General features: G+C 36.4%; 1 protein-coding gene across 3 annotated transcripts in view; it reads right to left on the reverse strand.

Annotated features, from left to right (window-relative positions):
* The window catches only part of LOC150104479 (ATP-binding cassette sub-family C member 8-like), an 822,612-nt gene that overhangs the window by 654,010 nt on the left and 152,162 nt on the right, over positions 1 to 16,440 (reverse strand). For all 3 annotated transcript variants that reach the window (XM_090395659.1, XM_090395657.1, XM_090395658.1), the window contains exon 6: positions 7,113 to 7,262. In XM_090395659.1, the coding sequence (XP_090251785.1) occupies positions 7,113 to 7,262 (150 nt within the window). The remainder of the gene's footprint in view (positions 1 to 7,112; positions 7,263 to 16,440) is intronic.

Genomic DNA, 16,440 nt, shown 5'->3' on the forward strand with positions numbered 1-16,440 from the left:
ACACCCCAGAATCAAGTTCACCCTGAAAAAAGAGGAAAACAACAGCCTCCCTTTCTTAGATACACTAGTCACCTGCCAGCCTGATGGAACCTTGGTTTTCTCAGTTTATAGAAAACCCACCCATACAGGCAGATACATTCACCAACAATCCCACCATCCCCCCCCCCTCACAACAATATGGAGTTATTAAGCCACTACACAACAGGGCTAAACTTATCTGTTCAAATGATAATGCCCTAACCACAGAACTAAACCACATCCTCAACACTTTCTCAGCCAATGGCTACCCCCCCCCCCCCCAAAAAAAATCCAAAAAATATTGAAACCAGTAAACCACAACCCCCCTACCCCCTTCACAACAAGGATTACTCTAAATCCGAGGCACCTCGGAAAAAATTACCAAAATCTTAAAAAAAACATGACTTGACCTCATGTTACAGACCATATAGAAAATTGGCATCCTTTATCCGCTCCACTAAAGACCAACCACTTCCCCTAGACCTACCTGGTGTATACCAGGTCCCTTGCAGCTGTAAGCTGTCCTACTTTGGCCAAGTAGGCAGGATAGTTAATATCAGAATTTCAGAACACAAGACAGATACATTCGTGCCAAACATCCGGTTTCACCAGTACAGCCACTCTGGTCTTGCAGACCATGCTCTGGATACACACCACAGAATACAGTGGATGAAAGCCACGGTAATACACCATAGTAAATTCAAATTCGAAAGGCTATTCATGGAATCAGCCTCAGCCCTAAGAAACATGCCAAACCTCAACAAATTTGGTTGCACGAGACTGTCGCAAATTTGGGAGACTTACATCAGAAGACCTTCAGCCCAATGGCCAAGAATACCTACATAGCCCACTACAGGGCACCATCAGGACTTTTAGGAGAAACAATAGCTTCCTGCTTCATCCTCATTTACTGTGTGTAGTGCCTGCGTGCATGTGTCTTTATTTTAAGTTCCTGTGAAGATGGCAACGTGATGTTGCCGAAATATTGAAAATATAGATTAAAGTTTAATTTAATTTATATCACTTGTACGTTGTGAATTCCTTACGTTATTTAATAAGCATGTTTAACCAACGTCTAAACCTTTCGACGAGAATGACAATATAATGGTAAAAAAGTACACTCTGTTATTTTGTAACGTTTTTGTGTCACTTTTTTTGTCAAATTATTTGAAACGTTTTTCAACTCAGGGGCTACCCTGAGTGTCGAGTCTTCAAAATTAGAGTCATCAGAATTCAAGGAAAACCAGCCTACCAGTCCGAAACTCAGGGGGTTGGGCAGCGTAGGTGCTGGAACCTCCCTTTCGAGTCTTCAAAATTCTAGTCATCAGAATTCAAGGAGAACCGGCCTACCAGTCCGGAACTCAGGGGGTTGGGTGGTGTAGGCACCAGGGGGCAGAATCCCCTTTCGAGTTTTCAAAATTTGAATCATCAGAATTCAAGGAGAACCGGCCGACTAGTCCAGAACTAGGGAGGTTGGGCACCATAGGTGCCGGGGGGAGGGGGGGGGGCAGAACCCCCATTTCGAGTCTTCAAAATTCGAGTCATCAGAATTCAAGAAACAGTCAGGCCTACCAGTCAGGAACTCGGGGGGGGAGCTACAAAAGGCTTATAAACATATAGTAGATTAGTACCATAGGTGGACTAACAATTTTTTTAATTATATTTATTTAATTTTTTTGTGTTATTTATTTTTACATAACCAAGAAATCCTGCTCTAGAGACCAATATGGAACTTTTCTGAACACCATTTCAGACTTTGCAAAAGTGGGGCAGTGGTATCATTGGATGATGAAATTCATCTCCCACTGACAGACGATCACAAATAACCATGCCAACTAGGCTACAGTATTCAGAACTAAACGCAAAGAAAAACTAATGAATGGCATGCAGTCTCAAGTAGAATTAGTACAATACAAGAAGATATTTGTGCCTATGGTTCCAGAAAAGGTTCTGGCAGAAGTAGAGGAATTGTGTCTCCTTACTCAAAGAGGATAAGTGATGAAAGAAAATCTGATTTATTATCTCCACAGTTGAAAATGAATCCCAGAGACACAGAAATTTGAGAAAAATGGACTAGTCACTGCTAACACTATGTTCCAATATAGTGTATGCCCACAAATTCACATGGACAGAAGATACTGGAAAGGAGTGTCTTATTAGCTGAGTTATTGTTCAGAGTATCTCTGCACTGGTTAGGATATGAGTGCACATTGGAATTGAAATAATTACTGATCACAATATAGTTTTGGGCAAGAGAAAAATTAATATTATACTGAAAATAAAAACATATATAAAAGTTTTAAATATATGTTTTTATTTTCAGTATAATATTAATTTTTCTCTTGCCCAAAACTATATGGTGAAACAAACATATATAAAAGTTTTAAAAGCAGAATCTTAAATAACAAACTAAGGAAATATTCCGAAAACTTTATTCTAGAGGTACAAAATGGATTTAGAAAAGGACGATCATGTATAGACCCAGCCTTCTGCCTAAAATTAATAATAGAGAAAAGAAGGGAATATAATTTAGAAACACATATTGCATTTATTGACTTTGAAAAAGCATTTGACAAAGTTAAAAGAAACATATTATTTAACATATTAAAAGAAAGACAAATACCAAATAATATCCTAAAAGCTGTCACAAGTATATATGAAAATAATCAAATACAAATAAGATTAAATCACGAGCTATCATATACAAGAGAGATAAACCAAGGGGTCCGACAGGGATGTCCCCTCTCAGCAACTCTTTTTAATATCTACTTAAATGAAATAATAATAAAATGGAGTAAAAATTTACGTCAAGGAATTAAACTTTCACCTACAGTTAACTTAAACACTCTCCTCTTTGCAGACGACCAAATAATAATTACAAATTCTGAAGATAACTTACAGAAAGCTATTTTAAATCTAAATGAGATATCCAAAGATTATGGTATAATAATATCAACGGAAAAATCAAAAACTATGGCCTTTAAAGGACAAGATCCAGCAAGAACTAAAATAGTATTAGATAACAAGATCTTAGAACAGGTGAATTCATTTAACTACCTAGGATGTATGATCACTTATGAAAATGAAAAAGATATAAACATAAAAATTGCAAAATATTTAAAAATAACAGGAGTAATTAACTCTATATTTAAACCAAACCTAGTTCAAAAACAAACCAGGCTAAAAGTATACAATACATTAGCCCTACCAGTCTTAATGTATGGAAGTGAAATCTGGAAAATAAAACAAAAAGACAAACAAAGATTAATAACAGCAGAAATGAAGTTTATGAGAAAAACTGCAAAGTATACCCTATTTGATCACAAAAGAAACGAAGATATTATGAAAGAATTAAACCAAGAACCAGTAATTGAAAAAAATAAAAAATATAAACATAAATGGATGGAACACGTTCAAAGAATGAAAACAGAAAGATTACCAAAACAAGCCTTAAAGTACAAGCCATTGGGAAAAAGAAAACCAGGACGTCCTCTTAAACGATTCAACGATGACTTCTAAGGCCGGAAGAGGCCATACTAGGCCTAAATCCTTGATACGTATGATGATGATGATGATGATGATGAAAAGTTTTAAAAAGAATGAAGATTGAAGAACTTTCAGAGATAAACTGCAGACTCAAATACATGAATACCAGAAAAATAAGTTTTAAACAAAAAACAAATTTTTGATACTTAATGGCAAATAGCACGTGCAAAAGCTACCTAACATCCCTTTTTATAGTTTAAATGCTAATTCACCAAACTTGCTACTCCTATTCATCTTTCATTCCATTTGTCTCTTTTCTCTAAAAAAAAAAAATTGTGAAGTATTCCCCCATATAATAATCTATTCTTCAAAAAAGAACAAGAAGAAATTCATTCTCTCTTATCTACTGCCTACACATAACATCTATTTGCTATAAAACTCTCAAGCGTAATGAAAAATCTACTCAGGCTGCCTTCCTAAATTTCAGATTTCTAATGTTTTTATGTCCGTGCAGTTAGTCTAGTGGCTGTGCGCTTCATAACCATATGCCTGGAGAAGGAGTGTTCTAGGTTTGATTCCCGTCGGAGACGTGAGGAGCTGAAGGATCTTCCTCAGCCACACTCAAGTTAGCCAATCTTGGGCATGGACAGTAGGGTTTTTTCCCCATTTTATACTGGGATTTTTCATCCCCCACAAACAGGCAAACTGGACCTGTGAACATACAGGATACATCCATAGGATATAGTACGGCAAAGAAGGCAACAGGAAACCACCTTGCTCATAGTCACTTCCCTAGTATGGTATCATAGCTGCCCCTACTATTTGTATGGATGTAAGGAAACTAATCATCAATGTTTTTTTTGTAATGAATTTCTGCTGGATATTTTCTGCTACAGTTCTATCATTTATGTGGTCTTTCAGCAATCACTTATCCAGTCTGCTCACCTTGCTTATTCATTTTTCCAAGGTAATTACTCAGGGCATCAAAAATATCCATATCTTTAGTTTTTGTCACATTTGGAATTTCTGATTCCCTTGTCTATATTATTCTCCCTACAGTGCTAAGCTTTCTAATCTCCTTCACAACATTCTTCTACTTTTATGATGTTTATCTTCTATATTTTTCTCAAAATCTTTCTATGATATTTGTTAAACTACATTTACATATAACATAGTTATCTCACATTTTTCTCTGTATTTTCTTCTAAGGTGCATATCTTGAAGAATACGCAGCTCACAGAACAGTTTACTAGGTATGATGTTGATATGATATTTTTCCCCCTTTTTTTTGCTGATTTATCCTTCACTACCAATTTTTGATTTTTTATGTCATTGCCACAGTCCCAGCATGCTTGTCTGGATGACTCAGTCTTCCTCTTCTTCATATTTTCCTTGGATAAACAGGGAGGGTTGATGTTTCAAAACAAAAAAATATCCTTCGAATTTCATGGGAAATTAAACTATCGATCAAACCTTCATATGCTCTGGAAAATGAGGTTTAATTCTTGTTTCAATACTTGATATTAAATCAAATCAACTAACACCTTTTATTCTCTTGCTGAGGCCATTTCAGCCCTATCAAACTTTTGGAGACTGAGTGGACACTTCAATCTCCACCATTAGTCAATCAGAGATGGTTGGCCCACGACTATCACTAATAAGTAGCATCCAGTGAAGAGCTAGCTAACAAGTGTTGAAATCTCGCGGTCCCTAACCCTAACACAACATTTTATTATCTGAAATAGTATGGGCTCTACAGTCAATTTTATTGAGTTTATAGGAAGAAAAACCCGAGATTCAGATTCTGGGCAGGAAAAAACCACTTACCCATGCCAAAGATGGATTAACTTCAGAACTGGTCAAAGAAAGGCTTAGAAAAAGTTCCTCAAGTCAGTGACTAGAATCGAACTTTAAGTCCATCTTCAGGCAGCTTAGCACCATGGATGCAAATGTCATTGTTATTATTATGAATACCTACATGGAGTCTGTATACATATCATAGGAAGTCCACTAACCATCTGAAGTAATTACTCAGGGTATCAAAAATATCCTACAAATAAATCAAAAAAAAATTTTTTTTTTAATTCTACAAAAATATCCTTTTATTCTGCAAATAAAATAATCCAATTCTCATGCACTCACTAAATAAACTCTTAATTTCCAGGGATGATCCTGGGCATTCTTCACACTAGTCATGTAGTGAAAAATTTCATCTGTATCAGTCCTATAAAAATCTTTAAGTAACTTAATTCTGTTATATTCCTACTACATTTTCTACCTATCAGCCAATTTCTGTAACCCAGAAATCTTCAATCTATGCTCATAAGGAGCATCCCATAGATCTGTCACCACCTTGGTCACTCAAATCTGGATCCACTCCACTTCTTTTACAGACTGCATCCAATAGTTGTCCAAACAGGACTAGATCTAGGCCTTATCTCTGCTGGATAATTTGTTCTTCAATAACTGGGTAATCTTATGAGATATTTTAATCACTTATGCAATATCACCTCTGAACTTTAACCTGAAGTCAACTGGCACCCATCAAATCCCTAATATCATTAATTTCTTGAAGTTCAGTTTCATCACCAACATAGTACACAGCATTACATTTATATATTTTCATCCCAAAATGCATACATACTCGTACACTTTGCCACATTAAACTGATAGCTAATCTTCTTTGCACAAATTGTTAGTCTACATAAATCATGTTACATCATGTCATCCTTATTAACTACTGTTTTATCCAGTTTCCCATCATTCACAAACAACTGAATATTTTCTCTAAGATAATTTCCTACATCATTAACACATTTGTACAAATGTGTGTAAACTGCTGGAAGGAACTAGTTTTAGCATAAGTATGTCACTTCTGTGTTAACCGCATTTTCACAAAGCTTATACATCAAATTAGTCGCAACTTTTTCAGTAAAATTTTATTTATAAAATTAGCATTTGCAAAATATATGAATATCAAAAATTCAAATTGATTTCAAATTTTACACACACACATGCATGCATGCATATACTTATTTTTTTTTAGAAAATTTGCTTTACATAAATTGTGTGTTTCCTGTACCCAGTGACTGCATTACAAACAACTATTATATATATTTTGCAGCTGAAAATTTGAAAGAGGATGTTAAGAGAAGTGTATTTAGTTAAATAACATGTTTGGCACAACAATAAAACTATTTCTGGTGTGCATGTAGCACAGCATTTGTGTGTGGGGGGGGGGCATGTTTTTCATGATGAATAATATGTATGAATACTAATTAGAATGGGCCTTCCATTTTGAATCTTTGGACTCCATTAAGTATGCTACATGTACACAGTTCAGCTGAAATAAGAATGGTCATATTAACAAAAAGGAAATGAAAGGTCATTAAAAATAGTCGTCTTTATATACTTTATATTGTGAGACCTAACTCATAAAATAAACAGAACTTATTTTTTAATGAAGTTTTTTTTTTTTGGCATTCTCCTATCAGTATCCATTATCTGTACATATATTAAGGACATCTAAAAAATAATGATGGCAATCACAAAAAAATGCATTCAGTGCTATCCTGTGTTGATATTACCTAAATTTATAAAATACTAACCTGAAGAGCTGATCTTAAATGAATTCCTTCTGCTATTGCCATGTGATTGAAGTTATTGGAGAAAGTACTTTGGAGAAAGGTTGCCACAAGGACGATAACAGCCATTACAAATCCATTTTGAAGAAATTGCCAAGTAACTGGATAGTATATCTAATTAATTAAAAAAAAGTTATTAATATATTATTGTTACACATGCACCTATGAAATATGTAAAATACAAGGGGGGGGGGCTGGAAAGTTCTGATAAACACCTAGAACAAAAATTATAATTAAAAGCAAGTGATATAACCACAAGAAAGAACACACGGTAATAAGAATAACAGTTAAATTCATAACTCTGCTAGTAGTATGTTCTTTCTTGTGGTTATATCAGTTGTTTTAATATCATTTTTGTTCTAAGTGTTTATCAGAATTTTCCATCCCCCCCCCCCCCCCCGTATATACAAATTTCTTAATATAGAGGAAAAAAAAAAGTGTTAAAAGCCAATTATAAGGAAATTAAACAACTTCAATACTACCAGCTAATTACCATTTCTATAAATCCTACACTATCTTCCCACGTTCCAAAAATAAAAAATAAAAATAAAAATAAATAGTGCATGTGAATATTTAAGGGATGCTTAAGGATCAAAGCTGTAGAACTGAGAGGAGAAATCCACATAGCCTTTAAAGTAATGCGAAGAACCAACCATGGCTTTTGACCTAATATCCAATCCTCACCTTCTCGTGGTGCACCCTGTCAGGTATCGAGCTGGATACTGAACGAACGGGGATGGGCTGGCAATTTGGAATTAAGCTGACCAAATTGTATTCTTTTTGGCTTAAAGCTTAAACCAAAATATAAAATGATGTACAACATGAAAGAATTTCATGCCGGCTGGGGCATCGTCTGGTTAAACATGCCCTCCCCCCTGTTGTTTTTGCCAGGGAACCAAGGCAAACAGTGAAAAGTTAGCTACTGGAACAAACCCTAAAATACACCTCAACTCAATATCACCAGTTCAAGATTGGTACTATCAATAAAAGAAGCCTGAATGGCAAAGAAATGGAGCTAGCTAAGGAATTGGATAAGCATCAGATCGACATAATAGGAGTGATTGAAACAAAAAAGACAAAAATGGTGAGATCTTTCTAAGCAATATATACAAACTGTTATATTCAGGCAATAACAATCAGGGAAAAAGCAGCTATAGTATTCAACACTAAATACAAGGCTAATCTTCTTGAATGGCTGGCAGTATCAGGTAGAAGGATGTGGGCAAATATCAGAATGGAAAACGGCACAATGAGACTTATTTGTGCCTATGGTCCCACAGAAAGTTTTACTAAGGTAGAAGTTGAGGAATTTTTTGAGGCTACAGAGAAAGCAAATGATACAATGAAAAATGAAAAGTTGGTAATTGTTGATGATCTAAATAGTAGAGTAGGAAATATCTTTAAGACATAAAGAAATATTTGGGGGGGGGGGATGGAGAAAAGAGCAAAGCTAATAATAATGGCAAATACTTGTTGGATTTCTGCTGAGGACATGGACTGGCTATTAATAACACCATGTTCCAACATAAAAATGTGCAGAAACTCACATGGAGAGAAGAGGCAAGGAATAAGAAAGGTCTCATTGACTAAGTTATTGTTGATAATGATGTTTTCTCTCTGGTGCAGGACATCAGTGTACAGAGGATCTGAAATTGGAAGTGATCCATTTAGTCTAGAGAAGATAAAACTGAATTTCATATCGAAAATAAGAACATGTAAGAAAGTTTTAAAACAAATAAAAGTTGAGCAGCTCTCAGATGTGAACTGTAGACTAAAATACACAAAGATAGTTGAAGAAAAAATGAAAGAGTTTGAGAACAGGAACCAAACTTTAGAGATTCAGTGGCAAGCCGTGAAGAAAACCTTGATTGATTCAGCCAGAGAGGCATGTGGTGAAGTTGTCTACAAGGATAGAGAAATCAGAACTCCATTGTGGACACAGGAAGTTAAAGAGGCAGTGAAGGAAAAGAAGAAAGCATATCAAAAGTTCCTGGCAAATAAGTCAGCTTGTGCTCTTAGAGGATACAGAGACAAATGTAAGAAAGCTAAACAATGTGTAAAACTAGCTAAACAAAAGTCATGAGAAGACTTTGGTAAGAACATAGAAAATAAATATCAAGAAGGTGGCAGGATATTCTGGAGGAAGAAGAAGCTCAGAAATGAGCTTTAAAAGGAATTAGAGATGATAAAGGTGATATGAAAATTGGAGAAAAAAAGATATCCTTGAAGTATGGAGTGATTACTTTGAAAAATTGCTAAATGAAACAAGCAGTGATACCACAGTGGTAAAAGACACTCAACAGGGATACAGTCAGAAATACGTATCCATACTTAAAGTAGAAAAAGCTGTCAAAGGTCTGACATGAGGAAAGGCAGCAGGAGTAGATGATATTCGATTAGAAATGCTCAAGTATGGAGGTATAAAGGTCTTACAGTGGCTGCATTGACAAGTTCAGGCCTGGACAGAGGGACGAATTCCAGATGACTGGAGTAGAGCTCTCATAGTACCCATATACAAAAAGGGAAATAAAACTGAATGTGAGAATTATAGGGGAATTTCTCTACTGAGAGTGTTCTTGGTAAGATTTATGCCAGTATACTTGAGAAACAGTTGAGAAGGGTTATGAAAGAAAAGCTTGGTGAAGAACAAGCTGGATTCAGGCCAAATAGAGACTGTCAGGATCAGATCTTCACTTTACGTCAAATAGTTGAGAAACAAAGTGAATATAACAAAGATCTGTATTTAAGTTTTGTAGATCTGGAAAAGGCATATGACAAGGTGCCAAGAGAGAAGCTATTCAAAATGCTACAGTTATATAGTGTCAATGAGGCATTATATCAAGCAATATTTAGTCTTTGAGTTGGAAGTCAGCACTAAAAATTGAAGGAAGTACACGAAGATGGTTTAATATTAAATCTGGTATCAGACAAGGATGTACATTATCCATATGGATCACATTATGAAGGAAAGTGGTATTAAACATGATATCAAAATTGGAGGAATTAATCTCGTCTCTTTGCTTTATGCAGATGATGTTATACTTCTAAATAAATCCGCTACAAGTCTGCAAGATTCCCTGACTAAATTGAATAATTGTTGTAATAGCTATGGTACAAAGGTCAGCATTAAAAAGACAAAGACAATGAAAATAGGCAGGAGCATTGAAAATATCAACTGCATTTTAAATATAGAACAAGTAAAACATTTCAGCTACTTAGGCACAATTTTTAGTGAAGATGGTAAATTAAATATGGAAATAGACAACAGAATGAACAAAGCTGGTATGGTAGGAAGTCAACTGAATAAATTTATATGGAATAAGAGAGAAATTAGTCAAAACACAAAATTTGCTGTATACAAGACAGTGTTGAAACCAATTTTAACTGATGGATCTGAGAGCTGCGTCAGAAGTAAAACACTTGACCAAAGACTATGGACTGCAGATATGAGAGTCCTGAGAAAGATTAGGGCACAGATGGCATCAATGGCAATATCATATTAAAAATGAGGATATTAGGAAAGAACTTGATATTATTAGCATCCAGGAATGTGTTCGCAGAGCTAATCTCAGATGGTATGGTCACTTAAACAGAATGGACGAGGAAAGATTAGCAAAACAAGTGGTCTCTGCCAGGTTGGCAGGAAAAAGACCCAGAGGAAGACCAAATTATAGGTGGATTGATATGATAAAAAGTGCCTTAGAAGATAGAAATATAAGATCTGATAATGTTGGAATCTTGACAGATAACAGGCTGATTTGGAGGAAAATTGTTGATAGGAAGTTAGTGGTGATATAAATTTTTCATGTAGTATTATCATATCCTGTACACCGTTTGAAGGTACATGGCAGGAATTTGATGATGATGATGATGAATATTTAAGGATTTGAACATAAGACTGTATGCCACTGAACAAGCTAATACAATGAATGTATGGCTTGGTAAATTTTTTGTTATAATTTTAAAGTTTAAATTACAATGCAACATATTTATGCATTTTTTTTGTTTGCTTTTGATCAGGTTTCCAAAGACATTTTCCATTTAAATTTTTGTTTAATTTATTGTTGTTTATTTTTACATACATATTTTCTTGAAAAAAGAAAGATCGTAAACAGATATTTTTAATATATATTCTTTATTAAAATACTGTCTATATATCTTTATAACTGCAGCAAGGAGAAACAATTTTGATAATTTCATTAAAAATCTGTGTGCAATGCTCACCAATCAAGATATGCTGACCATGTTATTTTTGCGATCCTAATTAATCATGGCGGAATCACACTGTATCAATATTTTAAGTAGAAAAAGCCATCAGAAACCTGCAGTAAATAGAGGGCACTGCTGGTGAGCAAAGACGGGTGCAATGAGTAATGTGAGCTGTTAAAAAATTAAAAAATTTGTGTTTATTTTGTGACAATATTGGTATTTAAGTTTGCGCTATTAGAATTGACGATTTTTTGTAAAATTGTATGGTATTTAGTTAGGGTTTTATGATCTCAGTACTGTCTCCATGTGTAGAAATTATTCAACATGGCAGCTGCCAGTTTCAGTAACAGCCCTGGCCACTCTCCATTTAAAGACTACGTTACTCGTAACCTATTTGAATATTTTGTAGCTTGCTATGCATGCAGTATCTACATGTCCAGCTGCTTAAGAATCTGGCAGGTTACAAGATGATGTGTACATGAATGCAGACAGTGGAAGGCACTGAGAGACATGAGTGTCTCGATCTTAGGATTTAGTGGTGACGGAGATAGTGCTTTGGAAACAGGCAATTTTCAGTTTGTGGATGCCAGCAGTTTGTTGGAGGATGGAGAAAATGTTAAAGACCTACATATAGATTTAGCCTTCAGTAGTTTAGCAGACAAAGATGGTTTGTCTGATAGCCATGATTGTGCATATGAATGGCAGTTGAAAGCAAAATGTGTTAAGAGAGAAAGAGAACTGCTAAGAAAGGAGCAAAGAAGGAACGAAGGCTGGGTTGAGAAGGGTGAATGAAGATCTTGAGAAAATAGAGGTTAGCTAGTGTGAGAGGAACGAGAGTAGGTGTAAGGGAACAGAATCAAAGAGCAAGGGAGAGAGAGGTGAGAGAATGGGAGAGACAGTAGAAGAGAAGAAATTGCAGAAAGACAAGAGAAAGTGGGAGCAAGAGATAGAGAAATGAGGGGGGAAGGATGGAGAGAGAAATTGCAAGCCATAAGAGTCAGCGATGTCAGTGAGAGAAAGATGAATGAATCTATTTGCAGTGTCATGTATGGAAATTCAGTGATTCACAGTGTGCAGAGTAAAGTGCCAGAGGAATACCTGTCTGGTGGAACAATAGAGAGTATGGCAATGGCGGTGAAAGTGTAGAGGAGATGATAGTAATGACTGAGACGAATGACCTGAGAGACAGTGCGAAAGGTGTAGCATGAGATTTGAGGTTGATGTTAGACATAGTGCAGCAGAAATGTGTCTGGGGAAAGATACTGAGAATGTGTTGTCCCAGTATGACGATGTGAAGTGAAAGAGAAGAGCAGTGATGACAAATGAGATGATAGCAAGAATGTGAAGGAAAAGAGGTGTGGAATATGTGGAGAGTAATAATGACTATAAAAAAGACTGGCAGTACCGATATTTCTATATACAAATTCTAGGGGCATTAGGAATAAAGGGAATGAGTTTGTGGCATTGATTGACTCAGTCTCTTCCATCTTTGTTGGTATCAGTGAAACTTGGAACTGAGAAGGGTGTGCTAACAGGGATAGAAATCAAAGGTATAGCATATTTTGGCAGGATAGGGAAGATAAATGTGGAAATGGAGTATTCCTCATGATAAGAGATGAATTTTGCACTCTCAGGGTGTAAAATCTCAGTGGAAATTATACTAATGGCTGTGAGAGTATACGTTTGAGAGGGATGTTTATAGGACAAGATATTTAGTGGGATGTTGCTACAGACCAGGGAATATAGATAGTGATGAGCAGGAAATGTTTAGGCAAATTAGTTTGACAAGTGCAAAGCTGGTCATCATTATGGAGGACTTCAACTATAGTGATATAAACTGGGAGACAGCATGCAGTAATATGGGAACTGAATTTTTGGATTTCTTGAGGAACAACTGTCTTAGGCAGCATGTAATGGAGGGAACATGAAGATAGAGAGTTCTGGAATTAATCATGGCATCAGATGATCTGATTGTGACTGAGATGGCATACTTGCCTCCATTGGTGAGAGTGACCATGTCTGACTTGGAGGATGAATAGGCATGGAGAGGTATCAAAACAGAAGGAAGTTATGTGAAATTATAAGGCAGATTATCATAGTCTCAGAAACCAGCTTTCAGCAGTACAATGGGTGAAAGAATTTAAAGGAAGACAGGTCATTAATGCATGGGAGATACTTAAGAAAAAATTGTTGACAGCAATGACAGATTGTATACCTTGAGTAAAGAAGGTAAAGTAATTTGGAGCAAATGGATGACGAGAAGGAATAAAAGGGGAACTGGAGAAGAGATTATGGAAGGCATATAGAGGTGGTGAACAGTTGCATAAGGAATATAAGGCTGAGGCTAGGAAAGCGACTAGTACTATAAGGAGAGAAAAATTAGAATACAAGAGAAGGCTGGAACTGCAACCCAAGGAGAATCCAAAGGTGTTTTTTCACTATGTGGCAAATAGGAGGAAAAATAATAGTAGACAGACAGATCATTTTGCTGAGTGGAAATGGGAATCTGGTGACCAAAGCAGATGACACAGTTGAGCTATTTAATGATCACTTTATTAAAGTGTTCCATCCTGGTACTACAAGCTTTATTCCTAGAAGGATAACGACAGTGAAGTGAATGAATACACTGTCCTCTCCAAATACTGAGTACACTAAATGTCAATAAGGCAGGGGAACTTGATGGAATTTCACTATGTGTTCTAACGGAATTTGCTATGGAACTGACTATGCTGTTAACTTGGTTATTTAACAATTCTTGTAATGCAGCAGGTTCCTAGTGAGTGGAAGGAAGGTAAGATACTACCATTGCATAAGGGTGGAGGTAGAATGGAGGTATCAAACTATAATCCTGTTTAGAGTTTATTTTTCACTTGGTTAGACTATAATAAGTTTAGTTTAATCCTTTATCCAAGTGTGAGCAAACAAAGTTTGCACCTGAAAGTATCTTCAAGACTGGGGAAAGGTAGTGCAACACCAGGCAACTCGTTGCAAAGGTGGAGAAAGCTCTCATTACTCCTATTTCAGCAGCTCCCACTGATGAGACCTCAATAAAGGTCGAAACTGGTATGGGTAGTGGCCCTTACCTTAATGCATAGCATTACACATATTTGCAAGGAGATGTGCATTGCATTATGGGAGATACTGAGATAGGAGTAATTAGAGCTTTCTCCACCTTTGCAACGAGTTGCCTGGTGTTGCACTACCTTTCCCCAGTCCTGAAGATACTTTCAGGCGCAAACTTTGTTTGCTCACACTTGGATAAAGGATTAAACTAAACTTATTATAGTCTAACCAAGTGAAAAATAAACTCTCAACATCTTTCTCTGAATCCAGAGTAATTAAATAATAAGGTTGCACACCCTTTGACAACTCCTATAAGTTAGGATGACCTCTCATTGCTTCTGCCTTTGTATCTCCACTACTGGGCCTGGCTCCCACTGATGAGACCTCAATAAAGGTCGAAACCGGTATGGATAGTGGCCCTTGCCTTAATGCATAGCATTAAACATATCCGCAAGGAGATGTGTTTTGCATTATGGGAGATACTGAGATAGGAGTAATGAGAGCTTTCTCCACCTTTGCAACGAGTTGCCTGGTGTTGCACTACCTTTCCCCAGTCCTGAAGATACTTTCAGGCGCAAACTTTGTTTGCTCACACTTGGATAAAGGATTAAACTAAACTTATTATAATCCTGTTTGTATTTCTTCTGTAGTTGTTAAGATTTTGGGGAAATTGGTAAAAACTTATACAGAATTGGGCAGATGAGGGTAATAATATCCTCATCAGGTGGGGGTCCTAACCAGGTGGGGGCATCCTCTATAGAGGGATCTCAAGGTATAAGGTTTTAGCCCACCTGGTTGGCCGAGTGGTTAGCATATCTGCTCTCCATCCAAAAGGCTGCGGGTTCGAATCCCGCTGTGGGCATGGATGTTTGTGATTGTCTATGAAAGCACTAGTGGTGGTAGTTGGTGTTGGTGTTAGATGATGAAGGTTGGTGGAGGAGTGAGACGAAGAGTTGTAGAGTTGATGCCCTCCCTCAATGAGTCTTTGGACTCCCTGGAGGTGTGATATAATAATAATATTAGTGTTCCCCATATTTTGGGAAGTTTTATGCAACCATATTTATTAAAATTAGGCTGATTTTTAAGAGCAGCAGCAGATTCTAAAAACAGTCTTTCTCTTCTACATTTACTGTGATGGAGCATGATAGTCTTTTTCCAATTCATTCTGAAGCTGTATCCAAAACAAAGATTGACCATAGTCATGACTACAGATGTATTTTTTATGTTCTTCCATTTGGATGGTAGCTGATCTTTCTGTCTGTCCATAGTAAGCCAACTTGCAGGAACAAGGAACTCTATATACACCTGGAACTGAGAGGAAAGGGAATTTGATAAGGGTAGCTAGTTTTAAGTGGGGCTTGAAAGTGGTGCAAAGACTGTATTTCTTTAAGATTCTGTATATTTTTTCTGATGTGTCTCTGACACAGGGGATGGTGATAGCATTACTAAAATCTTTCTGAAGAGAAAGTCATGAATTGGGGGAAGGAATGATTATTTTTTTGATATTGTGGGAACTGTAACCATTAGATAGAAAAGTGTGGTGTATATGATATAGTTCTGCTGCAAGAGAGGTCGCATTGGAACAAATGTTATAAACTCTATGGGTTAGTGTTTTTATGAGACGATATTGTTGAGAGGAGGTGTGATGGAAAAGTTTGTAAACGTGTCTGCCTGTGTGAGTGGGTTTTCTATATACTGAAAAAGACGGGTTACCATTAGGTAGACAGTTAACCAAGGTTAGAAATTATCAGTTTCAAGAAATTTCTAGAACTATTACTAGAAAGCCTGAGCTATTATTAGTTTCCTTTTCTATTGTAAATTGGATTCTGGGGCTATTGAGGTGACATACAAGGTGGTATCAAAATGTTTTGAGACTAGGTTTGTAACACACCAACAGATGGCAGCACGCACAGTCACAGAGAGCACCTATCTTCATAAGTCAGTGTGCCAAAAGACATCGTCCTGTGAACATCGGGAGCTGTGCAACTGATGCTATTCTGACCACCTGCGTTACCACATC

This window comes from Typopeltis vanoorti, chromosome 7 (genome assembly GCF_054136105.1).
Source record: "Typopeltis vanoorti isolate ZY-2024b chromosome 7, IOZ_Tvanoo_1.0, whole genome shotgun sequence".
Taxonomy (NCBI): Eukaryota; Metazoa; Arthropoda; class Arachnida; order Uropygi; family Thelyphonidae; genus Typopeltis; species Typopeltis vanoorti.